At 40.2% G+C, this 27,756-nt stretch overlaps 1 protein-coding gene across 2 annotated transcripts; it reads right to left on the bottom strand.

The window, feature by feature from the left end:
• Positions 1-625: 625 nt before the first annotated feature.
• apoba (apolipoprotein Ba) lies at positions 626-26,411 on the bottom strand. 2 transcript variants are annotated; one of them, XM_084437632.1, is made up of 29 exons: positions 26,290-26,411; positions 25,597-25,638; positions 24,485-24,597; positions 24,216-24,361; positions 22,887-23,034; positions 22,085-22,237; positions 20,968-21,092; positions 20,741-20,817; positions 19,840-20,296; positions 19,577-19,685; positions 19,347-19,493; positions 18,926-19,137; positions 18,298-18,505; positions 18,032-18,211; positions 17,676-17,879; positions 17,350-17,517; positions 16,637-16,842; positions 16,169-16,351; positions 15,925-16,055; positions 15,153-15,363; positions 14,841-15,013; positions 14,519-14,694; positions 14,085-14,206; positions 13,300-13,673; positions 5,082-12,620; positions 4,860-4,971; positions 3,222-3,251; positions 2,910-3,096; positions 626-2,168 (listed from the first exon to the last, which is right to left on the bottom strand). In XM_084437632.1, exons 1-29 carry the CDS (start codon positions 26,342-26,344, stop codon positions 951-953), a joined length of 13,206 nt encoding a protein of 4,401 aa, XP_084293758.1. In that variant the 5' UTR covers positions 26,345-26,411; the 3' UTR covers positions 626-950. The 2 variants fall into 2 exon arrangements, with proteins under 2 accessions (XP_084293758.1, XP_084293757.1); XM_084437631.1 differs by having other exon boundaries at positions 19,335-19,493.
• Between the last annotated feature and the right edge of the window lie 1,345 nt (positions 26,412-27,756).

Raw genomic sequence — 27,756 nt, forward strand, 5'->3', positions numbered from 1 at the left:
TTGGAGAACTTATGTGTAAATAGGTTTGAGGTATAGAATGGCATGGGTCAGCAGGTGCAAGACCAACCAGCAGGCCATAGAAGGGGTTTTCATTAAGCATTTAGTACACCCTGAGGGAGAGAATACAAATGACCTTTTGACTAATGAGATCCCGGGCCAAGGTGGTAATGACACACAAATATCATAGTAGCCATTTGAACTGGAAGGTCAAATCATAATTTTGATTTCTATAACTGTTCAGTGCACAGCTTGTAATGTGGGCATATCAGAGAGTGGAACATCAGAGTCAGACATTTTCTTTTCTTTTCACCACTTCACAGAAATACGATTAGGCTACTTGTCCGCTATATTTATACATATATACATATAAATGTTATTAACTTTGACAGTCTTTCGTATTCAGTATTAAGTGCTGTGACATGGCCTCGTACAATACTGGCCACATACAGTATACATTCATTACACTGTAGTCCTTCATGAACTCTCATGGGTTCTTCAAATTGTTTGCAACATATTTTCTTTCAGAGATATTCAAGATCTTCTCGTCAACTGTTGTATTACATTTTGTGTAATCAAATAATGCAATTCACAAGGAATATAAAAATGGGGGGAAAATACAAAAGACTGCAGCAAAAATTACCTTTATTATCTCAATGAACACTAAAATACTTTATATTAAATTACATGTATTGTTAGTTTATTCAGGCCCTTAGAACAAAATGTTGTAAACATGTTATACTGCAATTTGCAGTTAAAAGGAGAACAACAAAAAAGATGTAAAGTGCTCACGCCACATATAATTATATATGGGTTAGGCTAGTACTCACGCCACATACTGTATTATAATCTTCATACTCATACTCATATAACGACTTTAAATATATTCCCATTGAAATATAAAATAACAATGTCGTCAGCCTTTACCAGTCTGGTGGCAGTGCTAGCATTACTCACTGTCTAATCTGTGTGGGCCATTCACTGAAAGATTTCCAAAAGAAGGGCAGGGGAACATCAATGTCCATCTTTTTGTTGCTCACTCTTAAGTATGGAGCTGTGTTCAGTGTTGCCTCCCTCATTAAGTCAATGCTTCCATTAATGCCCCCATATAAGTGTGACTGGAAGACGGAAATCAGGTCCTTGAGGTCATTGTTTACACGTTCTTTTGTCATCTCATTATAGACTTTTTGTACTTTCATTTTGGCAAGGTCTTTATACTCTGCTGCACTTCTCCTAGCCTCTTCAAGTTGACGCTCTGTGGACTGCAGGGTGTTCCGGATCTCTGCATAGATGGCATCAATATTAGAGGTGATCTCCAGATTTTCAGCTCTGAGGGAGGCAATGAGCTCCTCTGCCTTTTGAATACATTGCTGCAAGAGGTCACTCACTCTCTGGAAGAGCATCTCCAAACTCACATTTTCCCAGCCTCTAACTGCCTGAGCTATCTGATCCTGGATAGCACCCATATTAGACCTTACATTTTCCAGTATATCCTTTCCATTAACAACTATTCTGGAGCCAGAGATTGTGAACTCAATACCTCTAATGTAACTTCCAATGTTATCGGCTATGTCGTCCATAAGGTTTGAGAACCTTTGGACTGCCCTATCAATGGCCATAGATACAGAGCGACTGACCGTCTGGTAGATCTCCTGTCCAGAAAGTTTCTCCTCAAATCCAGGAAGTTTGAATGTAGTCTCACTCAAAAACATAATAACTGCATCCAACAGGACTTTGATGTTCTGCTCACTGCATTGTAGTACTTCCCTGACACTATTAACTAACCTGTCTCTTAATTCCTGCATGTTCATATCTGGTATGCTGTCAGAAGCTTTCCTGTACATTTGTCTACCCTGGTCACTGAGCCGGCCCAGTGAGTTCTGTAATTTGTCAATATTCATTGGGACCTCATGATAGGCCCTTTCTATGACATTGGAGATGGAGTTCTTCAGCTTCATTGAGGCTCGATTTACATCATAGCCAAAGTGAGCATTGTGATACTTGTTTACAAACTTGAGCAGTGCCTCAGTTATAGCTGGCATCCTCTCTTTAGACCCTTCAATGACGTGATGGAGGACATCCAGGTTCCAGGCGGTTTGCAGGTTCAACTTCTCAGAGTTTCTCAGAGAGGCTTTGACACTCAGAATATCTGTATCCTTGTCAGGGGTCGACTGAAGGATGAAATAATAAGTAAAAGGGGATCAGAAATAAGTTTATGCTTTCAGTGTTGGTAAAATAGTGTAATATAGACAATGTTAATCTATGTTGATAAATCAATCAATTTTTTTTTTATTCTACTAATTTGAATGAGCTCTGCAAGGTTGAACTCATTAATATTAATTACATGTAGGCTACTAGTTATTACATTATAGAATACATGGAAATGCACAGTATGGCAACATTTGAGTGCCAAAAATTGTTTGTAAACTGTTTTGTAAGGGATATTTTAGTAAGGGATATTGGCTGACTTCCCTCTATGGCTGGCATACTGTACACGCTGTCATGTATTGATTTTCAATCTATGTAACCCTGTGTATTTTGGATGAGAGGCCATTTTTATTTAACCTTTATTTAGACAGGTACATCTCATTGAGGTAAATCTCTTAAAAGATAAAGGCCATTGGCTGATTCTAAAATTTGGGCTTACTTATAGGCAGTTTTCACATCTCTTCTGGTCACTTGAAAAGTTTGCATAATAATAATAATAACAATAATAATAACAATAATAACTTTCATTTATATAGCGCCTTTCATAAAACCCAAGGTCGCTTGGTCCCCTGGTTTGGAAATTAGCCAGTCATATCCCACATTTAGTTAGCCAACTAGCTGTGAGTTGATACAGTTGGAAGGGAAAACCCTTCGTTAGTTTGTTTTAATGGATCAATTCACTGTGCAGCACTTGGCATACTTACCAGGTAACGGCTGAATAGTTTTCCATACACCTGTGAAGGTGACCTCCGCTGAAGGAGGAATCCAAGGAAACCAGATGATGGGGAGGACACAGAGGCAGTGATGCCATCTTTGCGGGAGGCATAGCGGAAGCTCACATCAACAAAGGTGGGGCTGGTAATGTCTACATTCAGAGTATGACGAGAGACACTGTGACGAGAGAAAAAATGGAAGACAAATGCAGAGTTGGCATACAGTACACAGTATGAATGCTAAAACATGGTAGGCTAATGATAAAATCTCATAAATGCTTTTGCTGCAGTGACAATACTTACATAGTGCCAGGAGATGCTTGCCGTTTCATCCTGAAAGAGTAAATAATGCTGTTGTCAGAAAATAGATTTCAAATCCCAAAGAGAGTGCCACTCCCAACTAAATTAGATTAGCCTAGTTCAATTATGAAATATATTTACTAAACCTACAAGTCCACTCAAATTGTTAATTTTGTGCACCCCTCAGTTTCAATACAAGCTTGTCATTATCAATCCTTCGGTCAGAAAACGGGTCTGAATTTTAGGGAATAATATGATATTTCTGTATAAAATTAAAAGTTACACTTATTAAAAACGTGATTCACAACATGAAGTATAATTTAATGATTTGGGATTAATGTCCTTTTATTTTGAGTAAAAATGATATGGACTAAGGTGTTGAAAAACATGAAATTGTTTAGAAGCCTGACTACCACCTGGCTTTACTCAGAATGAGCTGTGCAAATGCAGTGTGAACAACCATCGGGGAAATGTGTATACCCCTATGATGATTATCATTATGTTAAATTATGGCTGGCCCCAACCAAGAAGTGGTCTGGAGCAGTCTGACCACCATCGGGTTGGTGTGTTTTGGGCTTTACTTCATCTTCCTCTTACAACTATATGATCATTCATTTCAACACCAGCCAAAGAAGCTGCTCGTTCATATGTACAATTACATTTTTTTGTCATATAGTAGACTTACATGAGCTAGTGTTGGGGTTAAGTGCATTGCTCAAGGGTACAACAGTAGGCAATGATTGTTGAGAAACCACTGGCCTTGCCTGGTCCCGGTACTGGTCGAATTCTCTAACCACTGGGCTGCCTACTGCCCATATGGAAATAAACCCACCTAAACCTTCTGTCATTTATCAGATTATGTCTGAGAATATTTTTGTCTGAGAACATCCACCAAGGATTCTCTGAGATTTAAACCATTGATCTGCCAGTTGTGGATCCAGCGTTTTTATGCAAAGAATATATATTCCCCTATAATATATGATACATACATACATACATACATACATACATACATACATACATACATACATACATACATACATACATACATACATAATATGTTGAATAATACAAAATGACTTGCCGCTTTTCATATATTGCAGTATACTGGAAGATATAACCACTAGTTTCCTATATATGGAAATGTATTGTTTGATATATTACATTATATTTCCCAATATATCTCAATATATTTTTGTTTCATAAGGGTGATTACTAGACTACCAGCTCTGGAGCAATGACACCACTTGTATGATTAACTACTGGACAGAGCTATGATGCTACTTGTACACTATGGTTCTGTCTCTCACTCACTAGGGGTTCCAAAGATATTAATCAAAATTTGATTTGATAATGCATTGTCTATGGAGATATAAGAACTGTATATTAACTATATGCAACAATTCAAGTTCAAAATAGATGTGTCATGTGAGGGTATGGCTTAGGGCCCTCTGTAGGACTGCTAAGTATCAAGTCCCTTGCTCAAAGCATCTCACAGGAAATTGGGAAAAACATGAAAATAGCAGAGAAAATACAAATAATATATTCCTCTAACAGTGTTATTAAATTACTCTATACAATAATGTACTGTCTTGTATTTCATACAGAGTAGTAACATGCTATATTCAAATGGTTCATTACCTTAGGTTTTGTGCAAAGACATGCTGCCAGTCCATGTTAACATCACTGTGAACCAAGTTGCACTTTCCATTTAAACTGATTGCTCCATTGTCAAACTGAAGAGTTGCTAGGGCTGCAAGGAGAAAAAGAAAATAATAAAGCCCCATGTGCTTACAGAAGTTCGCCTTAAACAGACGTCAGGTAGTACAAAAATATTGAGAATGATAATCAAGTAAGTCTTACCATCCAGATCATACTCCACAAGAATCATAGTGGAGGTGCAAGTGGACTTCAGTGAGGTGACCACACTAGAATCCTTGTTTTCCAGCTTGGCAGTCGTTGTCACATTGTAAATTGGAGAGGAAAACTTCATCGTGGTGGAGAGGGCACCAAAGGCTGGAATAAATACACTTGCAGGCAGATTTAGGGCAATTTCAGGAATTTCCATCTTTTGCTCAGGGATGGTAATAGTTGGTATTTCAAAGTTGGACATGTAATTTGCTATCTCATCCAGGTCAATAATGTGCTTGCCAATGGTAAAGGATTTGGGGAGGGTGAAGGATGAGATGGTAATTTCATACTGTGGTAGCTTCACTGACAGGGAAGAGATTTTGTTTTGGAGATATTCTGTGTCAATATCAAAACTATGGACTTCCATCTTTGGCAGATAAGGTAGCATGATGTCAAAGGCTGTGGTGGTTATCACTTTAGGGATTTCCAGAGTCTTCATATCAATTGTAAATGATGGCACATGCAGAGTGGTGAAGGGTACATCAAAGGCTGGTACAGAAAAGACTGGTGGTACCGAGATTTGATCAGGCAGATCAATATCTTCAAATCGCATGTCAATCTTCCTAATGGTCTGAGGGATCTCTTTTACCCAATTAGGGACGGGAAGTGTAAATTCTGGGACACTGAAAATTACCCCATTGTCAAATAATTTTGCTGGTATGGCAAACTCAAATCCCTCCATGTTCTTTGTGTAAACTGTAGTAGATGACACATTAAGGCACTGTATCTTATCTATGCTGGTGGCCTGATCAAACTTCAGTACATCCCAGATTGTCTTCTGATAGACAGGGAGCTTGATGGACTTCAAAAAGGCAAGGTGTCCTTCCAAAGATCCAGTGACTTCCATGTGCACCTCAGTGTCATCATTCGACAGTTGTAAGTCATGCCTATGGACCACTGAGCCAACCTGCTCCTTGCTGCTCCAGCTCAGTGTTTGCTTGTCTGAAGTGATGATAAGGTCGATGTTTTGAATGATTCCTGCATCTCCTAAATTGCATGGCTGGGATATATCCATTTCTATTTTAGCTGTTAAGGTTTTCAAAGGGATCACATCTAATGTTGCTTTAACAACATGCTTTCCATTTGTGTTGAGGGATGCAATGTTAGCATTGTTGTTGCTAGTGTAGTTGAAAGTTGCATACACACGTCGTAGAGATGCCTCAAGAGCAAGATTCTCATTTATATCCAAATTTAAAAGGTTGGCCTTTTTGTAATCAATGTATGAATTTAGATCAGTCTTCAATGTGGACCGCAGGCCATTTACATTTAGGTAGAAGTTAGCCTCATTGTTTATATCTCCAGCAACATTGCAATTTTCCATCACTGTTAAGTCTGCTTTTCCTTTGGATGAGGTTTCCAATGAGATGTAAGATGAAAGTCCCTCCAATGCCAAGTTATGGTCAATGTTCCCTTTGCCAGCGGCCTGAAGGAGTGGAATATTAAATGTGTATTTAAGTTTCATCTTGGAGGCTACATTAGGTTTAGTCTTGGTATTTCCTAGGAGTTCCTGATTTAATTCCAGAGATATGAAAGGCATATTGACTTTCGCAACATTTGTCAGAGAAGCTTCCATGTTCCTCCTTGAGAGGCTAATAGTGCATTCATGCCTTCCCTCAATGTTCCTGTGCTCCAATGACACAGTGGTGGCAAGTTTGATACTCCTCTTCTTTGTAAGACTGGTGGTTCCATCAATTTTTCCATTCAGAATGTCAAATAAAGATGTTGAAGAAGCCCCGAATTTGGCCACAATGTCAGACTGGTTGTAAAGGCCTGCACTGGCAGTCATAGCGATCACAGAGGATTTGAATGAGAAATCATAGGTAAAGTTGCCCATTGCTGGAATCATGATGTTTTTTTGAATGGCAGGTAGTGTAAAAGTGGGAAGAGTTAACTCACTCAATGTCTCAGGAACGTGAAGCACAGGCAGCTCCAAAGATGGCAGCACTAGGGTATAGGATGGCACAGAAAAACCCATTGTTGGAACTTTAAAGCTTGGTGTACTAACCTCCTTGGGGATGACAAAGCTAAAGGCAGGTAACTCTGCCCTGAAAGCTGAAACCTCAATGTTCAGGATGGGGATTTTGTAGCCAGGGACAGTGAAAATCCTGGGAGGATGTTTGGATGTGTCAATCTTGTGTTTGTCAAACTGTGACTTGGCTTTGTTGTAAGATTTTGTGAGAAGGACTACTACTTCATCTCTCCCTGCCTCAAAGTGTGTCCGAAGGACATCTGCATTTTCATTTATTGCATTATAGATGGGTTCCAGGTCAAAGTCAATGGCATGCATGTCAGGGTTCTTCTGATACTGAAGTTTAAGGTTCATGTCAAATGACTGTTGTGGTGTGGTCAGCAGATTCTTCAGGCCGGCATCTTCCCAAAGAGAGTATTCTTTAATTTCTGGTGTGTTCATTTCAAGATAAGGCAATGCCATCTCTGGGATGGTGAGGGGAACGGTCAAGAACTCCACATTAGCTTCCCCATTCATTGCTGCATAAAAGCTTATATCTTTCTGGTTGTTGTCCATTGTGAAGTTGTGATAGTATTTGTACTGATTAAATCTAGCAAGACCAGCCCAGCAGACACGCTGCACCTCAGAGTTAAGAATAACCCCATAATCATGCTGGAAATCAACCTTTCCAGTAAGTTTAAAGGGGAAAATGGTTTTTGAATTTCCTTTGTTTTTGCATTCCAGAACAATCTCAAAAGGCCGGGCCAAGAATTCCAAAGAGTTGGAAATAGTTCCACTTATTCTTCCAATGAGCTCTGCATTGTGGGAGGCTGTCAGTGCAATTTTCAGGTCTTCTACATAAGCCTCTCCATTCAAAGCCACAACACTGCTTTTGATGAACGGAAGCTCTGTCTCAGCTCTTGCTTCAACAGTAATGTGGCTGAAGATGAGTGATTCAGCAGTCATAGTTTGCTTCATGTTCACAGCCTTGCTGTTAGTTTCTCCAGCAAAGGTTAACTTGGCAGTGCCAAAATTTACGTTGAACTCTAGATTGCTTTTGTGTGTGCCTTCATCAGAATAGTCATTGATAGACCACTTTCCACTTCCAACATTTACAACAGTCACAGAGATAGAGCCTGATTCAAGAGTGGCTGCTGCAGTCTGGGTCATGGTAGCTTGGCTAGAGGTTTCAGCATTTGGGATATTCAAGTTGTGGTTATAGGTAGTGTCAACGGAAGCCGATATTCCACTCTTCAAAGAAAATGCTAAGTTGTTGACCACATCAGCGGTATACATCTCAGTAGTGGCTTTAGCAGTGGTCTTTCCAGTTGCTTCTGCCGATGGGCCACTGAGAGTCAGTAATCCCTCATGATCAATAGAGAAAGCCATATGGGTAGCATGAATTCTCTCAGTGAAGACCAGCTTTTCCATCCTGGGGGCCTCTAGACAAGCAGTGGCATCCAAGGAGTAGTCCAGGAACTCAAAGGTTGACTTGGCCTGAGAGCTGAGAGTTGCTGTGAACTGTGGTGTCTTCAGTGTCGTTGTTGAGTTCTCTAGAGCTGCTGCTGTCACAAGTGTATAATGAGGGGAGTTCACTCTAAATTCACCATAGAGCTTGCCGAAAGCTGGAATTTGAACTTCACTGGGGACCTGAGGCAACTTGATTTCTGGAATTGGAAGCATTGTGATTTCAAAGTTTTCCAGATTCAGTTTTGGAATATTTATTACTGGAAACCTGATCTCTGAAATGGTTATTTCTGGGAAGGTTAAGTCTGGGAGGTCAGGTAAATAAAGCACTCTTAAGTCTCCAAAGATCTCCTCAGGTTCAGGTATTGGGATCTCAAATTCTTTGATGCGATCAATGAATGCAATAATCTTTGATTTAATTTCTTCAAAATTGATGGTAAAGGCTGGGACAGTGCAGACACTACAGATGGTGAACTCTGGGACTGAGAATTCAGCTGGGATGCTTATGTCCTGCAGTTTATTCAGATTGATTTCAAAGGCAGGAATGACAAGGTCAGTAAAGGGAATAACAAAAGATGGAATCTGAATCTCTGCTGACTTCATTGCATTTAAGATTCCATCCACAGCCTGCCTGATCTGATTTACAATCTCTTCGCCATCAGCCACTTTGCGAATCTCCTCAATTACTTTGTTGAGCTGAACAGAGATGTAGGCGATCATGTTGCTGTAGGATTCACTTGCCCTTTGAAGATAGATAAAAATTTCATCTCGAATGTCCATACCCTTGATTCTGTTTCTCAGGTCCTCAAGCATTTCCACTGCCTTCATCTTGATATCATTGTAGGCTGTAGTGTCAATTACATCCTTTAACATCTTAAAAACATCTGCAAGTTCTGTATCTTTCAGTTGCTCCAAGTAATTGAGGATAGAAACCTGTATCGTTCTTAAAAAATCTCTGGATGCCTCAAGTTTTTGTGGGATTTCATACTCTCTAATTTGTTCATTGATATAATTTGTTATTTCAGTGACCTTCTGGTTCGCCCCATAAACTAATGCAGGATAGTCGAATGCTGTCATGGTCCTAGTAAATGAGGAGATGCTTTTATTTAGTTCATCAATGCTTTGCTGGAAGTCAATTGTTTTCAACTGGGCTGTCACACTATCCAGGAGTTGAAGAAACCCATAGAAAACTTCAGTGTAAATATATTTCAAATTATTAACGAGTGAATGTACTGTATGTTCTATTCTGTATTCTCTGATGAGCACTAGAACCTGATGCATGAATGCTTCAATTTTCTGGTCCATATCATATCTAAGAAGTAGACCTCTGATGTAGGAATAGACGGCATTCATTTTTTCTGCTATCTCATATTCTTCAATCCAGTTGATAATGACATCTTTCATAGACTCTAGAACTCTAGTCATCTCCTCAGAGGGAATTTGAGTGGTTAGCTGCTCAACATATTTGGCAAAATTGATTGAGAGGATATAATCCCTCAGGTCTTGGGAAAACATGGTGACATCAAAGGTGTCAATAACCTGTTTCAATTCAGCCATTTTCTCTTGAAGCTTTGATAAAATTCCAAATTTGGCATCAAGGTCCTGCAACCATGCTAAACTGCTGCCCCCGAGCTTCTGGAGATCAATTTGTCTGAATACATCTTCAATTGCATCAATTGCTAAGGAAATTGTCTGTCGGATCTTATAATTCCTATCAAAGGTCATAAGCTCATCTCCAATCTGTAAAATAATCTTTGAAATGGTGGTAGACAAATCTCCTCTCTCAATGTATTGGCGTACTGAGGCTATCAGGTCCCGGATTCGAGTTGCAAGATCAATTAAAGTTTGTTCCAGGTTACTCCTCAAGTTCTCCAGAGTGGCCTCTAAGTCCTCAATTGTTATGATATATTCATGTGTTAGATAATTAAGTTTCATCATAATCTGTTTCACCTTGCTGTCGAAGTCCATCTCTTTCATGAATTCACTTACTTGCTGAGGCAGTTGTTCCAAACTGACTCTAAATTGGTCAATGTTTGAGCTTTCAATATATTGGTGCAGGGACTCGAGGGCATTCACAATAGTAGTCTTGAAATGCTCAAATGCAACAGGAAGGCTTTCAATAAAGGGAAGCTCAATGATATGAGAGTCACTGTTCTTGTCGTAACTCAAGAAGCCTGATACACTGAATTCCTGATTGTCTTTTTCCGACCTTCTCTCTCGCCCTTCACTCGCTTTACTGAAAAGGTTTGTGGACATTACCCCAGCAAATTCCAATCCAACCTTCAGAGGATTGTTGTAAGTGTTGATGTCTTGGTTATAAGCATGGTCGTTAAGCTTAGATTTAATCTTCCAAGTCAATGATTGTTCACTGGGTGTGAGAAGACCATCAAGTTTGTTATCCAAGTGTGAAGCAGATTCTATGCCTTCCAGCAGGTGTGTGGTTGAAACCCTGCAGTTATGTGAGTATGCAAGTGCAAGAGGCTCTGCATTCACAAGCAACTTGCTATAGAGCTGCCCAGTGTGTTTTCCATTCAGATTAATCTCACCATCACTGTTGACGATGGCATCAATTACAATATTGAATGGTAGTGCCACAGTGCGAAGAGTGCTGTCAAAACGGAGGGACTTGGAATTTATGCGGGCTTCACAGTTAGACTTAGAGGCAAGTCCTGCAATCTCAAGTTCACAGTTTTGACTTATTTGTGCATCCATAACATTTCCGGTTGTGCTGAACTTCAGTGTGCCAGCAAGGTCTGCATATTTGATTTCATATGTGTTTTTGAAGTCATGGTCCCTTCCATAAGCTCCACTGAGACTTCCCGTCAAGTCTATCTTATATGGTTCCATTTTCACATGGCCTTCATTGTTCAGACTGACATCAGACAACTGGAGATCATGATTTGTATTTATAGAGGTAACAAAAGGCTTCATGTCAACCATGATATCATGTTTGTAGGATATACCATCACAGATGAAGTTGTCTATCTTGGAGCGGAAGGCTAGGGTCCATAGTGTGAGAGTCAGAGTATGGCTGTTCTCCATTTTCATCGACTGCAAAGAGCCTATCATGTTGTTGGAGAACGTCAAAGCTCGCCTGCTTAACATAAGGTTTGCAGTGTTTCTTACGCTTGCATCAGGGGCGTTGCCTTTGAAGATGCTGTTCAGGGAAGCCTCAGTGGTGGACATTCTACCCTCTATGGACAGCTCTCCTCTGCTTTCCTGAGCCAATCCTTTGGACAGGAGTGACAAGGAGGCTCCACTGCTATCTAATCCACCATTAAAGATGCTCTCAAATGTTATGGGACTGCACTGCAGGCTAGTGGTGCTACTAGTAAGCAGGCCATTTATGTTAACTGTTACAGAAGCTTTGTGTAATCCACGGCCATCTTCAAAGGTAAGGGAACCCTCAGAATTCACTTCAAGGCCATTGGAGTTCAGGGTTCCTGTAATAAGGGAGTATGCCCGATTTGTTGCATCATCAGCCTGTGACTCAACTCTCAGGATGGCGACCTCACTAGAGATACCGAGTTCAACTTTATTACGAAGTGCTTTGTCAAAGGCCGTAGAAGTAGCATCACACGTCAGGGTTAGTTGGGCATCCTTGTATTTAAGCTCTGCTACATGCTTTAAAGCATCATTTCGCACATTCGTTTTAGACACGATGGACAACTCTGAATGTTCATACACTCCTTTGATCATATTGTGAGCCTGGATCAATGGCGAGTTCACATGCAGGTTTGATTCTCCTCTTCCTTCTCTTTCCAAGGGTCGAATGGCATAATTAAGGCTGTAGGTGGAATTGGCATACAGCGAGCCTACCCGAATACTTCCATCCACGGTGGCGTCTCCTGTAAGTTCCTCAATTGCGGAAGCTGATTTAGCAGAATAGAACAGAGAGGTCTGCAGACCCAGTGGACTTGAGGCTTCAATTTTGTAGTTCACCCTTTCATTCACTTTGTCATTCACAGTTAGGCTTTCAAAGACACTGAAACTGGCATCCAAGAGGCTGTGGCTTAAGGAGCCATGTACAATACACTTCAGGTTATCTTCATCTGTTCCAGAGATCATCCCTGTTCCTTTTAAAGCACAGAAAGAAAGGGAAACATTGTCAATATCTGTCAAAATCATCCAAACAGTGTACTATATTATTGGATTTTCAAACTTGATGATGACCTACTGTACAAATATGCAGTACTGTATCAGTATGAACTCATTTAAAATATTTTTAAAAGGTCATCCACAGAGTAGTAAAAAGTGTTAAACGAAATTCATGAATGTTAAATGAATGTACTTGAGGCTAAAACTGAGAGTGATATAACTACCATGCATATTTGATGTGAAAAAAAGCAATTGATTTGGGGACAATGAGGTGTCTGGTTAGCATAAACAGCTTGTTGGCAATTAGTTTGAGCTGCTTTTCTAGCTCTATCTTGGAAAAAGCAATCTCCATCTTGGAAAAATAATCACCAAAAGAGTGCGCAGCTTGCACATAAAACACTTTTTATTTATAATTAATAGATTAGAAAAATGTTTTATGTGTACGCTAAGACAGTGTGTGGGAACATTCTTTCTTTAAACTTGTATTTTGCTCCTACACACTGTCTACCAGACCACTCAGGTGTTCATTCATAAAGTAACCATTTTAAATTGCTCTGCACCAAGACATTTTCAAAGTCTTTGTGATATTATATTCATAACTGTATTCATCATTTCTATCAGAAATGTAATCTCTGCAAGTAAGCGTGGAGAATTTACCTTCAAGCTTGTATGAGAGTAGGTTGACAGGGGATTGGGCCATGACCTTGTATTGGGCGATGTAGCTGGGAACATCTACAGTGTTGTTGCCTCCAGAGATGGATCCCTCCCAGTTGTAGAAGTTGCTGTTTACCTTGGCAGATATCTCAGCGAGGCCAATGAGGGGTAGTGTGAAGTCCAAGGAGCGTGGTATGGTGAAGGGTGGGATTTGGTAGTCATTGGCAGGAATCTCTAATCCTATTTCAGGCACGCTGATGAAAGGAACGGATAAGGTACTGGGAATGTTCAGGTCTTTTGATGATTTTCCTCCCAGTGGCACAGGAAGCGAGACGGACATTTTGTTTGGGTTGAACTGGTATATGAATGAGCTGTCGCTGTTGAAAGAATATGGAGGGAGACAATTATGTTGAATTTGTATTTGATTTTGAATGTCTGAATACAGTTGACTAATTTTTAAATACTGTGAGTATTTAAAGTTAATTTGTGTATTCCATGTGATGCACCCATGACATTGTACTAATATCTGAATATTTGATTTAGCAAAGTCAATAACCATTCCCAAATTCTGGCTTCAGCAGGAATGAACAGTGGGCATGGTCACTGTCTGCAGTTCTTATAGAGCCTATATTTGATATATATTATGTTGAGTGGCACTTAGCACGACTGAGAGTACACACTCAAAACTACAACAAATGCCTCTTTTCTACTATAAAAAAATGAATTTTCACTTGGAACTTGACTACAGATTTGAATCTTGTTCAACATGCAAATAATTAGGCACTCACGATTGTAGGAAAAGTTTCTCAGGCATAGTGGGCAGTGTGAGTTCAGCGATGCTCCTCTTGCTTCTCAGACTCTCAATATATGGGACAGTTGCTGCAACTTTATCAAGCCAGATGTTGCTTGCCTAATGAGGGAAGTCACTTGGTAAGTAAAGGTCTTGTTAAAAGTCAAACCCAATTTATCAAGGGAAACAACAAAGGTTTTGGAATGGGAAGGAACCAACTTGTTTGTGTACTGGATTGTAATGTTCTTCTACTGTACAGATATGTACAGATAATCAACTCTTCCTCACAAATCACAACATTGTTTCATTAAATGATATAGACAAATGAAAAAATCACTGCATTTGGATTTAAAAATAAATACTAGCATACATTTTTCTTCAGATTCTACATAATAGTAGACAATGCATACATAGTGTGGCTGTGTCTCTTACCTCAATGGCTTTGGAAACGATATGACGCAATTTCATATCAGTTTTGGTCACCTTCTGGTCTAGGACATCATCTATGAGCTGTTGCAGCTGCTCCTGGTAGTTGTTGATGTTTGGGATGAGTTTTTGGATGTCAGAGTTTATGTCTGACATCATCTCAACCTTAAACTTGCTGTCATCTGAAAGATAAACTACATTACAGGATAGGCTACACATGTACAGTAGTCCATCGATCAATATACTATAGTCTACTTTTGCTATAGTACCAACACACCAACAGAAGGCATGCTGCTACTTATCCTTTACACAATAGTTGGACAGTTACCATATTTAACTAGGACTTTTTGCAGGGAAGAGGTCTCTGGGATGTTGATAGTGGTCTCCAATTGCATGACCAGACCTTCAGCATTCTTCAGGGTTGCAGTAGCTGAAGCATCAGTCCTCAGGTTGGGGATGTTCAGTTGGATTTGCAGCATGCCATCTTTCATGGACTCAAGTCTAAAGAAACAAGCAAAGCAAGACATCACTTTAATTTGGACAATGCATACATTTCCAGATTTAGTTTGCAGGCAAATTTTCTTCTGCAGTAAAATGTTTAGTACTAGCAATCTTTTACATAAATGTACTTTCTTTTTACCTGGCACGTCCAATCAGGGTCAACTCTGGAATATTTTTGTTAGTTACATCTACAGTGATGCCACGTATCTTCTGTCCCTTGACAATACTGTCTGTGGCTGCCAGCTTAATCCCAACCTCCAAATCATAATCAGGGATCTGCAGCTCAGTGATGACAGTGCCTTTGTTGCGGTTGTACTTCAGTGTTGCAGTTGCCTCTGTGGGCTCGGTACCTGAATATGTGTACACATCATTGGCTTGATATTGGTATCAAATTGTCAGTCTCAAAAGTCAGCAGTGTAGGAGAGCAGAGTACAGTTTTGGAGTGTAGAACAGTGTAGGGTAACTGTGTAGGAGAATAGTGTAGGAGAACTGTGTAGGAGAACAGTGTAGGAGAACTGTGTAAGAGAACAGTGTAGGAGACCTGTGTAGGAGAACAGTGTAGGAGAACTGTGTAGGAGAACAGTGTAGGAAACCTGTGTAGGAGAACAGTATAGGAGACCTGTGTAGGAGAACAGTATAGGAGACCTGTGTAGGAGAACAGTATAGGAAAACTGTGTAGGAGAACAGTATAGGATACATGTGTAGGAGAACTGTGTAGAAGAATAGTGTAGGAGAACAGTGTAGGTATTTTGAATAACTGAAGAGTCAGTCATGCATGAGTAAAATCAAAGAGGGAGATAAACATGTGTTTTGTGCATGTGTGTGTGAGCATGCTTTGCGTGTTCCAAATGCTAAATAATGTGAGGAGAGGTTACTGTGTTCCATTGCATCTCTATCCAAATGACACATACCTTCAGCCCTCAGTGTCAGCTTCAGAGTTTCCACTTTCTGGCGCCCCTCTTTGCCCTCTCTGAGTGTCTGATAGGCGATGGCAGCAGTATATTCTGAAACTTCGCCTGTGGGTTGGATCTCAACAGCGAATCTAAGGGCAACATTCCAAACTCTCTTAAATCTACAGTAATTGTCTTAAGGATTTCTAAGGTCTTGATGAACTGAGATTGGTTTGGAAATACAAGTGACTTAAGGAGCTCTCACCTGGTCTCTCCTGTCAGGGGGTAGTAAGGAGCTCTGTCGGTGGAGCTGCCATTGGAATAACGCAGTATGGTGCAGTAGTTCAGACCTCTGAGGAGAGGCTGGCAGTCAGTGGAATCTCTTCTGTCTTTCTCTATGGACGGCACTATCTTAGTCTGGCTGGAGGACACTGACAGCAGTGTGTTGCTGCATCATCAGAGCGTTGGTGAGAAAGACAACATTTGAGTTGAGTTCAGCATGGTTTATGTGTTGTAGGGTGTGTAAAAATAAGCAGATTTTCCTCAATATCAGTCACACTTGTTCTTTCTAGAAATATTATTTGACTTACAAGGATGTGAACTAGGCTATTTGTTTTCTTTTTGCGTCCTTGTGAACTACTTGGTTAATTGAACTGGCCATAGAGGATACTAATGAATACTGTAATAGTTTGATCAAGTAGAAGTTCTAGTTGGCAAAATTTCACAAACCCACCTCACACTGATGAGCTGGGTGTTGGCCTTGGGAGCAGGTATAGAAAGTTTGATCTGGTTTTTGCTCTGTGTGATTTTGGCATTCATAGCACTCTCGTGATACATGTTGGTGTGCATCTCGACGCCAGCTACCACAAAGTCAGGAATGTGGATGCCCATGTGTGTAATGAATTCCACACCAACAGAAGGCATGAAAGACAGCTGTTGCTGTAGGAAAAACGACATGTCAGACATTTGAAGTACTGTAGCAGAAAGCCAACCTAATCCACTAGGATAATAAACAAATAATGCATGGGTCACAATGTGGTCCAAATATTTTCATGATAATTCACTACAGGGACAAAATTTTGGTTAGCTCTCTCAGGTAACACAGCTTTGCAGGCTTTTGCAGTGTCAGTACTAGACTCTGCATATGTTCATCCTCAAAGGGGTGTCAGTAAACCAAGCTAACTGAGTGGTAGTTAGTTGGGGCCGTGTGGTACTGTACCGTTTTAAACATGACCAGGGCCAAAATGTCTGGATTATGTGCAACTCTGGATTATGTGCTTCACAATGTTCAGCACATTTACAATGCAATCTATTGTGCATACCAACCATTTCATAATATGCTCTGTATACAGTTTACGTCAAAACATTATACATTATAGAAGAGGAAGTGTTTGTGAGGGCTAACGTGTAAGGAATGTATTGATATAGACTACATTTCACCCTTACCATGCCAGGGGAGAGGTTGAGGCCTCCTTTGGCACCAGGAGCCAAAACACCAGACAAGGAGAATTTCAGAGGTAAGCCGGATGCCGAGGGCAGAGAGAAGGCATTTTCCATGAAGATATAATGAGCAAAAAGCTCATTGTCAGTACTGGACATAAGTGCATCCATTACCTATGCAACGTTAGGGAATTGATAGAGAACAATTTTAGAAAATTGAATCCTTCTTATTTAATATGATTAATTCATAAAATTGTATATTATGAATGAATCAATATACAATAGCTCTTGCAGTGTTCCCCCACAACGAGCTCAAGTAAAAAATTGTTTACCTGGGCGGGCATGACCTTGAAGAACATGTGATAGTACGTGAAAAGAGTGCTGGCCATGTGCTGCATTTCACTAGATTTGATGTATCCTAATTCATTTCCGAGAATCCGTAGGTAGGCCATAGCTTCAGGGGAATCTTGAGAGCGCAAGTTCTCAACAAGCTTTTGAAAGTTCTGACCAATGTCACTGAGAAGGTCCTGTGGGGCCTGTGAAGACATAGAAGAATACATGTTATTATGTACCATCATACATATTATCATATTCACGTATTCACTTATACATTCAAACCCCAAACACTCTCAAACCCCAAACAGAAACATTTGATTGCTGAAAATTTTTTTTTTTCTTTTTTTTTTACCTGTCTTTTCATTCTCTCATTCTGTATTGGGGCAAGCCAATTCTCCAAAACTTGTTTGAGAGAATCTGGAACCATGTCACCAACCCAGTAAATAGCCTTGGAAGCAGAGTCAGGGAAGAAACCGCCCTCTCCAAACAGGGCTTCCAAACTTGATTCAAATCCATTCCCTTCTAAGCCAACCTTTAAAATGGATGGGAAAAAAGGTTAGAACACCAGTTTATTTCATCTTTACCAAATACGTTTCTCATGCTGTTCAAAAAGTATACCTCCAACATGTCAAGGTTGAACCCAAAAGCTTTGAGGGTGGTCTCCAGCATGACTTCTTTTGGCATAGACCCAGCGGAATCAAAGATCACATTGCCCTGTGTGGATGCCAAGGAGTTGTCCATTTTGTAGTTGCGGGACACTGTGAAATAGCCCATGCTGGCTGGGATCGCATGGTTTTGTAAAGCCGTCTCGAAGTACTGTTTTGTTCTTTGGTGAAGAAGAGAAGAGGTAGATCATTAGAAAGCATGTTGTATAGGCATTACATCCATTTTAGTGAATAATCAAACCGAAATTTCACACAACTGCTGCAAACACTATGGGGTAACTAATCTCTGCACCCTCAACTGCATGCATTAACAAGTTGTACAAAAGTACACTCCTTATATATATATATATATATATATATATATATATATATATATATATATATATATATATATATATTCTATAATGAATGTGATATTACTCATCAGCATACCATCAATTACATGAATGTATTTAGAAATATTTTCATTCAAAGTACTTTGCATTGCATTTTGCATTTTGCATTACAAAGAAAGTGAAAGTGATTCAGCTACAGCTCAGAAGGGACTGATAGAGGACATTGTACAGGGAATAATCACTCACTGCAAAACTGTGGCATCCTCAGAGCGTAGGATGTTGGCAATGTGGGAAGCCACAAAGCTTCTGAGTTGTGGTTCCTGCTCAGTCTCCAGTTGGCTGACCACCTCTGTCACCATTGCTTGGTCTGGTCTCTTCATGAGCATCAGATAAGCTGTCACACGTTTCTGAACAGGACTCGCCGCATCCTGGTACACCTCCAAGAGTGTCTTCTTAACCTGTCAGGCAAATCGAAGAATAAACAGATTTACAGAAATGCTTTGTTATGCTTGGGCTAATATGAAATGACTTGACAAGAACATGGTGATTTTTTTCCACAAGTTGATACCATTGTCCTTTTTTATATCTGTTGCTCAACTATTTATTTTCCACATTCTTGGTCTATGTGAGGAGTTGGTAGTGAGTGTAAACTTGCATGTTGAGTCACCTCTCCTTCAATAGCCATCAGTCTGAAGGCCTGAACGGCTGTATTTTGAACAGAGGGAGAAGCAGCCGACTGATGCACACAGTTGAGGAGGGAGGACATCAATGATGGGCTGACGTCCTGCATGGCTTTGCCCATAACACCAATGACCTAAACGATAAGAAAGAAGGAAATATTCAGCCATGTTGAGATTTAAGTTGTTCAATATATTGCCTGTCAGAGAAAGAGCCTACCCGTAGAGTCAGGAAAGTCATGTCCTCATCCCCTGAGCAGTCGCCCAACATCATTTCCATAAAATTTGACACCTCAGTGACCTCTGGGGTGACATATCCTTCATGAAACCTGCAGGTAATTGCTTAACATTACTTTTAACGGCAAACGTTTGTGTTGTGAAAGTTTATACTGCCCCCTATTGGTGAATTTCAGCAAATATTCACAATCAAAAAATGAGTCATGACAGTCCTTGTGAAAGAGAGGAGCTTGATATTTGACTTACTTCCTGACTGTGTTTGCGAGAGCATACATGATGGCTTTGCTCTGCTTGTACTCTGCCATACTGAGCATGTCCCTGACACGGTGGGAGTCTGGACTGGACTGGAGACCAAGGGCGTAAACAAACGCGTCCATCTCTAGAGCCACACCCTCAGTGGCTCTGATGGCTTGAAGGATGGCACTGGTGCACTCGGTGGTTCCACACTGAGCCAGAGCCTGCCAGGTTAGCATGCCAGACACCTCCATCATCTCCCCTAAGGCCTGGCTGAGCGTCTCGTTCCTCAGGGTTCGAAGGCCTGAGACCAGCTTGTGGAACAGGCTGGCCCTCATCTGGCCCTGGTCAGTGCTGGACAGGTCTTTGAGGTCTCGCAGAGTGCTGAGTGCAGCATCTTTGGTTTGAACTGACGCCGAGACTTCTGGGTCCTCCATGTGGAGAGGCTTACTGCGGCTGGGGTCACTTTCTATATTAACATACAAGATACCATATCAGTTAAAACATTTGATTTAAAACATGAAATACTGTGATGTAAAGGCAATATGATGTCAAATAAATGATTTCTAAGGGACTGTTCCAGTTGTCAATGTAAATGGCCGGGTTTCCCGATAAAGAACCTTCTTAAGGAACCCTTCTTAAGCAACCCTTTGCATGGGAGTTAAGAAGTACTTTGGAGTTAAACCCGGCCAATGTCATTTTATTTATATAGTACCATTCATACAAATCAATGTAGCACATACTGTAGTGCTTTACATAAAAAGAGATGGATAAAAACATAAATCATGTAAACACAATAAAGTTGGGATACTATAGGACCTCCTACGGTATAATGACTGTTTCAGACACAAAGAAATTGCATATTTTAATATTTTATTCTGTAATAATTATACTGTATACTGTTTATCCTCACCAAAGTGTCTGTTGTTGATCTTGGCAGAGTCTTGCAAGGTCAGAGTCTGCATAGCCACAGATGAAATCCCATTGTCCCTGCAGAGGATATAAAATATAATTGGTGAGTGAAAACATACAGAAATACGTCTTGAATTAAGAGCCTCCAACTCTAGGCAGACGGACAGATACTGTACATACTGTACACAAGCACACATGCACATGTGCGCACAGTAAGAAATTACTTACATATTTGAGAAGGGCAGGTACATGTGCAGTTCTGTGCATTTAGCAGTGGTCATGTGCTTTCTCCTGCTGTCATACTGATAGGTGCAATCTTGAGTGCTGCTGATGAGCTTAGATACAGGTCGATGCTGAAAGAAATGACATTGAAAATATGATGTCTTTATTCACTACTGTACCTTTTAACGTGAATAACTTTCAAAATGTCTTTCCGTCACAGTTTAATCATATCACTGTTACTGTAAGTTTTGTTGGGAGCTACCTAGACATTCATACAGCACAGTAAAGCTACTCAAAAATTGTCTTCGGCTAACAACAGTCTACATTTAACTATTCATGTGTGAGATTGTACATAGGTCAATGAAACACAATAAAATGTATGCCAAGCACATCCACCATGCTGGTGCAGGACAAAATTACATCTGATAAAGTAAGGTTGAGGTCCGCACACAGCTACTCCACAGGGTATGTAGGGATAGAAAAGGTTAATCTTCCCCGTAGGGGAGGGGATATCCACACTCTGTTACTACAGCGGGAGACATTTTGGATCTACACCCTCCGCACTCGCCAACCTGGAGGCCTCAATGAGGATTATGATGTGGTTCCCTTCCTCTAGAACTAACCCCTCTATCTTCTCGTGTGCTCCATAAAACAGGCGATGAAGAACGACAAGTCCCTGGACCTCCAGGCGAACAGCATGAACACTTATTGTGAATGTGAATAGAGGAACAGCATGGCCGATTGTGAATGTGATTAACTAATATGAGTCATTTCTCACATTACCTTGTGAAGTGTATAGAAAACCTTATCTGTACTGTTAACTAATGCATACACCAGTCCTAAATGTTTGCACACTGAACCATTCAAATTTGTACATAGTTGCACTATGAACTTTGATCCCTAGGGGTGACCTTGAAAACACGTGGTGTCAATTAGGGGAACCCTATTTAAGGGGCTGGGGCAGTGACAAACATCACCTGACGAAGACCCACACGGGTCGAAACGTTGTCACCTTTTACCTAATAAATAGGCCTGTGGAGTAGCTGTGTGCGGACCTCAACCTTACTTTATCAGATTGTACATAGGTAGCATATCAGAGGGGCAACACAGAGGGAGGTCTCACCAAGCCTTGTAGGAGGGCCAGGGGACTTCCAGGCAACCTCCTGCTGTAAAAGCGGTCACAATCTTTCAGGTTTCTGACGAGGGTCATGTCTGTGACAATGTCCATCCTATGATTTATCATGATGTCAGTCTTGCAAAGACCATGCACGGTGTTCTGAAAGATAAAAATGGTTTACTTGACAATGATTATACTGTAAATCTCAGTTGGTAACCTCCATTCATAACTAATAATTGTATTCATTTTATGCATCTAAACATCAAAATTTGCTCCAGCAAAAATGGCCATATGGGAGAAAAAAATATCAGAACACTCAGAACAAGTGGACAGCATGTACATGTAAACAAACATTTTTAATTAACCTTTATTTAACTAGGTTTAGGCCCAATGAGATTAAAATCTCTTATTCAAGAGTGACCTGGCCAAGATTTGCGGCAGTAAAAATAATTTCATACAGTTTCATACAATACACACATTAAAAACAAAAGATCAACTCAAAAGTCCCATACCATAAAGGTCCAGGGAAGTCATAATCCTATTTCAATTACAACAATTACAAGTATCAATAGAGTCCCTTCCTATAGATTTCACCATACCTTTAGATTCATTCAGCGTGTCTGATGAACATGGTTGAACATGCCTTCTCCAAGCTGATATTATCAATAGCATTTAAATTGCCAATAAGTGTTTTGATCATTCGATTGGACAGGAACAATTTCAGAGATTCGGAAAAACGTGAACTAACTACTGTCATTTGATTACATGCAATGGAGAGAAAGGGAAATATGACTATTGCCTACTGTACCATGCGGTAGATCTGCTCCTCCTCTATGACAGGGACCATGAATAAAGAAATGATGCCTCTCTTGATGTTCAGGATGTTGACAGGCTCGTCTGGTTCAGGGAAGAGCTTCACCTCAGTAGCCTGTTCCACCGTGAACTTCAAAGGGTTCCTGAATATGGGTGTAGAAGCAAAGGTGAGTCTGTGTCAACTCTATGAAGCATACTATATTTTCACAACTGTCTCAATGGTTTGACAGTAGTTACTCCCTTCTTAACATTTCACTTTGTGAGAGACTGGCTCCCAGTAGCAGCATCCAGTTTAAAACTCTGGTAGTAGCCTTCAGGGTAATGAAAGGAACAGCTCCCTGCTACCACCAGGCCATAGTCCAGCTGTACCCCCCCCCCCCCCCTCCCGACCCAGGTTGCAATACGCTCTGCTACGTCGGGGCGACTGGTTGACATCAGTCCGAGGCCCCTGCGGTCAACCGACACGGTCACGGCTCTTTTTTAGCCTGGCCCAACAGTGGTGGAATGTACCACCCACCGATGTCAGGACAGCAGCGCCCATATGACACCGCAGGCTCAAAACTCACTTCTTCAAGAAGTACTACCAGGACCCCCCCCCCCCCCCTCTTAAGCACCTATTGTATTTTTTGTTTGCTACTTTTGTAATTTGCCTTCAGCACTAGATTATGCTCTTAGTCACTTGTTTAGAAAGGAGATGCACTTGTGTGTTCTGGTGAGTAGTAGTATAATGACTTTAGTGACTAGTAGTACACTGACTTCCTATTTTAAATGCAATTATTGTAAGTCACTTTGGATAAAAGCTGTCAGCTAAATGTTTGTAATGTAATGTAAATATAATGTAAGGTAGAGAGCTGAGGTACTAGATCAGCTAGAGGAGTGGAGTACAGCTTTAGAAGTGTTCAAACCTTTACCCAAAATACCCTATCAGGCAAAGTATGTTCACATTACCACTGCAGATTATGGCACACTTGTGACTTCATATTAGTCTATTTATATTGTGATTGGGCATAGAACGGAATTGACACTCATTAAAGGATATTCATACATTAAGAAATAATTTATAATAATTTTGTCTTATAGACACACAGCTGGTAATTTATAACTATGTTGTCTCATAGCCACACAGCTGCTTTTTCATACCAGAATGACATAATAAACTATGGTAGTACAGTAAATCATTGCAGTGCAGGATGAAACGCTACTGTCATTTCCATTATGTTAGTACTGCTGTTTACAATATTGTATGGGTTTGGTTCTGCAATATCATAACACACTATATTCTATGAATCCTTGTTATATAAATCATGGTGTATACTGTACTTACTTTTCCATAGCAGACTGAAAGGCTTGTGCCCCTGTGGCGTGTCTGTAGATTGGCTGACCCTGAGAGTCCATGGCTGAGACCTCGCTGAGGGCACAGTCCCTGGTGTGCATCTGGAAGCTGCATGCCTGTGGGACTTCGATCTCCACCTGCATAAGGTTAGGGTTGGGGTAAACATAAGGGTAAACGGCCATAGGATGGTCAGTCAGATAACAGATGAGACATTACCAGTTAGACTGGCAAACTGGGACACACACACAAACCCTTCGTACCTGACAGGTGATTTTGGGGCCGTTCTTGAGGTCAGCCGTGCCAGTCACACCATTGCTGCTCTCTGTAGTGTACTGGTACATGTATTTCTTGAAGGTCTTAAACCGTGCCGCCACTAGAGGTCCCAAAAGAACAGACAATAACTCACATGATGCAGCACTGATACTGTATTTATTCTTCAGGCTGTCTTTACGATAATCAGAGTCCCCAGAAGTTCTCGCTGTGGTGAGACCTTCTGGGAACAAGCTATAATATTCATGGACACCAGTGGGAATACACTCGGATTTTGTGTGGGGAGGATAATTGGTCCGCGCAGAGAGTGGGCTGTGGGGGGAAACTGATTGGCTGTTCAAAGGCAGCTGGATTTAAAAGGTAAAGTGCTGGCCCTGTCCCTATGCCCATGTTTTGTGGTCCTTGACTCCAGACTACCTTAATGATAATTTAGCTTTTTCTCCAGTTGGTTCAGTCAAAACATCCCGATACTATTATTTCCACACAAGATCCTTGTTTCACAGTCAAACTTCCACATCATCAGTTGAGCTCAAGACCTTTGGACCCTTCACTGACAAACTCCCCCCTTAGTGAATGACATCTATTGCTCTTAATCATAAATAACATGGAGCAAGGTTCCTGATCTGTTATCTCTCAAAAGCAGGTCATGCCTTTGTGAGGATAAGCTGGGTCATTGATCCATTCCCAGGTCAATGTACTGTACATACGTTGCAACAACTCACTTCCAATGACCCTGTCTAGATACTTCAGTGGTACTGTAATATCAAAGTCTAACAGACACAAACTGCACACAACATATTTTACTGGTAGGTTTCCTGTAGGTTTATAGCTTATGTATTGTCTGTTGCCTGCAACTTCTCCAGACCCAGGGGCCCAAGAGCTCAGGAACCCTTTGCATTTCTTGTCGCATAGTCAAATGGCTTAGTCAGCCATGTTAATAACAGAGCCCTAAAAGTCATGCTGAAAAACTGAAGGAATAGCCTAAACATTCACTTTGAAGATGTCACAAGAAAGAAACCATGATGATACCTTTTAAGTGCCACACACACACACACACACACACACACACACACACACACACACACACATGTACAGTACTTACATAGACATCTTGGTGTCGGTTCATCACCATTATCATTTTGCTCTGGAAAATGAATAAACAATGGTGCAGGAGAAACTGGTAATGTCTCATCTGTTATCTGACTGACGTCCTATATATATATATATTTCAAAAATAGAAAAGTTTCACCGCACACAACGGATGAAAGAGGTTTTTTTATTGAACAACGCGTTTCACCTTACAGCTTCATCAGGTATATATATATTTGTTGTACACAGCAGTGTACCAACGTGAATTTTGTGTTCTAAGGGAAGCAACACAAAATACCGACTTCTTTAAAAAACAAGAAATGCATATTTTGGTCCATGATTCGATAATGGACAGTTACTGTAGTTTATTTATATTTAAGATATTTGCATTACTTTTTTCTATTCATGTTTATTTGTGTTTATTCCAATGTTTTATATAGTGCTTTTATGGTGGCCTAAGACTTTTGCACATATAGCATTATATATATATATATATATATATATATATGATATATTATATATTGTATTATATTATATATATTATATTATATATATACATGTATATAGGACATTACATTAACATATAAACACATTACACGAACATATAAACATTCAAAAAAAATCCTTCCAAATACCTAAACAACACTGCATAGTGCACAGCAACTTAAAAAGCTCTAACTCAAATAAGCAAATTAGAGAAACTTACGAGCCAAGGCACTGCTGCTCAGGAGCAGTAACAGACAGAGTTTTATGTCCCCCATATTGGGCAAGCAAAGGCCCCGTTCCTTAAAAAGTGTTGTTGAGCTCTAGCTCTTTCTTAACTAATACATGTACACCAAGTGATCTGAATCTTTTATGTCTATCCAGCTCTTCCCCAGTCCCTCCCACAGCAGGCCCAACAGAGATAAAGATAAATCAATGTTGTGAAGCCAATCCAAAGTTCAAGAGCTGTGACTAGTTGGACAACACAGTAGTCAGACAATCATTTTTCCAATATGTATTGGTAATTTGCAAGTAGGCTATTGATCCTACTTGCAAATTATGTTTAGTCAACGTAGTCCACCATGTTGTCTTTAAGGGATCTTGTCTACTGTATTTGAGACCTAAACAAAACTTGTTTTTCTGAGGAATCCTTATTTCCACTTATTGCGAGACAAGTATTAAGAGTGTTAAACATATGGATTGTATTTTTATTTTTTTGGTAAGTAAAGTGACATGTGCACCCTCCCTATGAGCACTACTCCAGCTGGACCTCATTGCTTAGGCCATAGCCTATACAGTACTAGTCAAAACGATCATGGTGATGCTGTTTACAGTCTCAGTCCATATGTGCCATTGCTACACATTTGAAACTTTGAATATCATAAAACTACATTCCTACAACCTACATCCTAGACGGTTTCATTGTGTGTAAATTCATAGTAATTCAGGAACTTCTGGACAAACATGTAACTGTAATATATAGTTGTGGGGGTTTTATGACGACCAAAACACCAGACAAGAAATGGCAAGTAAAACTATTTAACTCCAAAGGCCGTGTGTGCAACAGGAGAGTTCAAACTTGTAAGCCGGGGTGAAAAGAGGGAAAAATACAGTATAAGAATTAAGAGCTTTTATTTTTCACATGTGATTTGGTGACCCCCCAAAGAGTAAACTGGTATAAAACAAAATCTGTGTTTAAAAGTGAACACAATAATTCAGCTAATGTATAACCAGTCAAAGTGAATATCGTGTTTGTTTTGGTAACACATTGTGTTACTCCACTGTTGACACCTACAGTTTCTTCTCCTGGTAAGCAACACAAACACAAGCACTCTCTGCCCTATATTGGTTGAGAAATGTCATAAGTAGACTCTCACAATTGAGAGCCACCATGTCTAGAGTCCCCTGTTCATTTGAGCATTTGTAACAAAACAAAAACTTTATTTATTTTTTTTAAACGATGTTTTTGACTGAAAGCCAACATGTGCTAAGTGTTCAATATGTGCTGACAGGATGGTATTTCCATCACTCAGCAGCAATCATCTGCAAGCTTAATTTAAAATCTTATTATGGAGGCATACCACTATAGCTTGAATGAACCATCAGAATTTCAGCATTGAGGTCACCTTTTATTAGATTGAGGTCACCTTTCGTAGCAGTTTTTATGTGATCCTACAGGCAGATGTATAGT

This window comes from Borostomias antarcticus (assembly GCF_949987555.1).
Source record: "Borostomias antarcticus genome assembly, chromosome: 5".
Taxonomy (NCBI): domain Eukaryota; kingdom Metazoa; phylum Chordata; class Actinopteri; order Stomiiformes; family Stomiidae; genus Borostomias; species Borostomias antarcticus.

Coding starts and splice junctions, on each gene's coding strand:
- apoba (XM_084437631.1), bottom strand. CDS start 26,344: ATGGGGGACATAAAACTCTGTCTGTTACTGCTCCTGAGCAGCAGTGCC. Junction 24,362..24,484: donor GCCCCAAAATCACCTGTCAG/GTACGAAGGGTT, acceptor AACCTTATGCAG/GTGGAGATCGAAGTCCCACA. Junction 17,518..17,675: donor TCAAGGTCATGCCCGCCCAG/GTAAACAATTTT, acceptor AACGTTGCATAG/GTAATGGATGCACTTATGTC.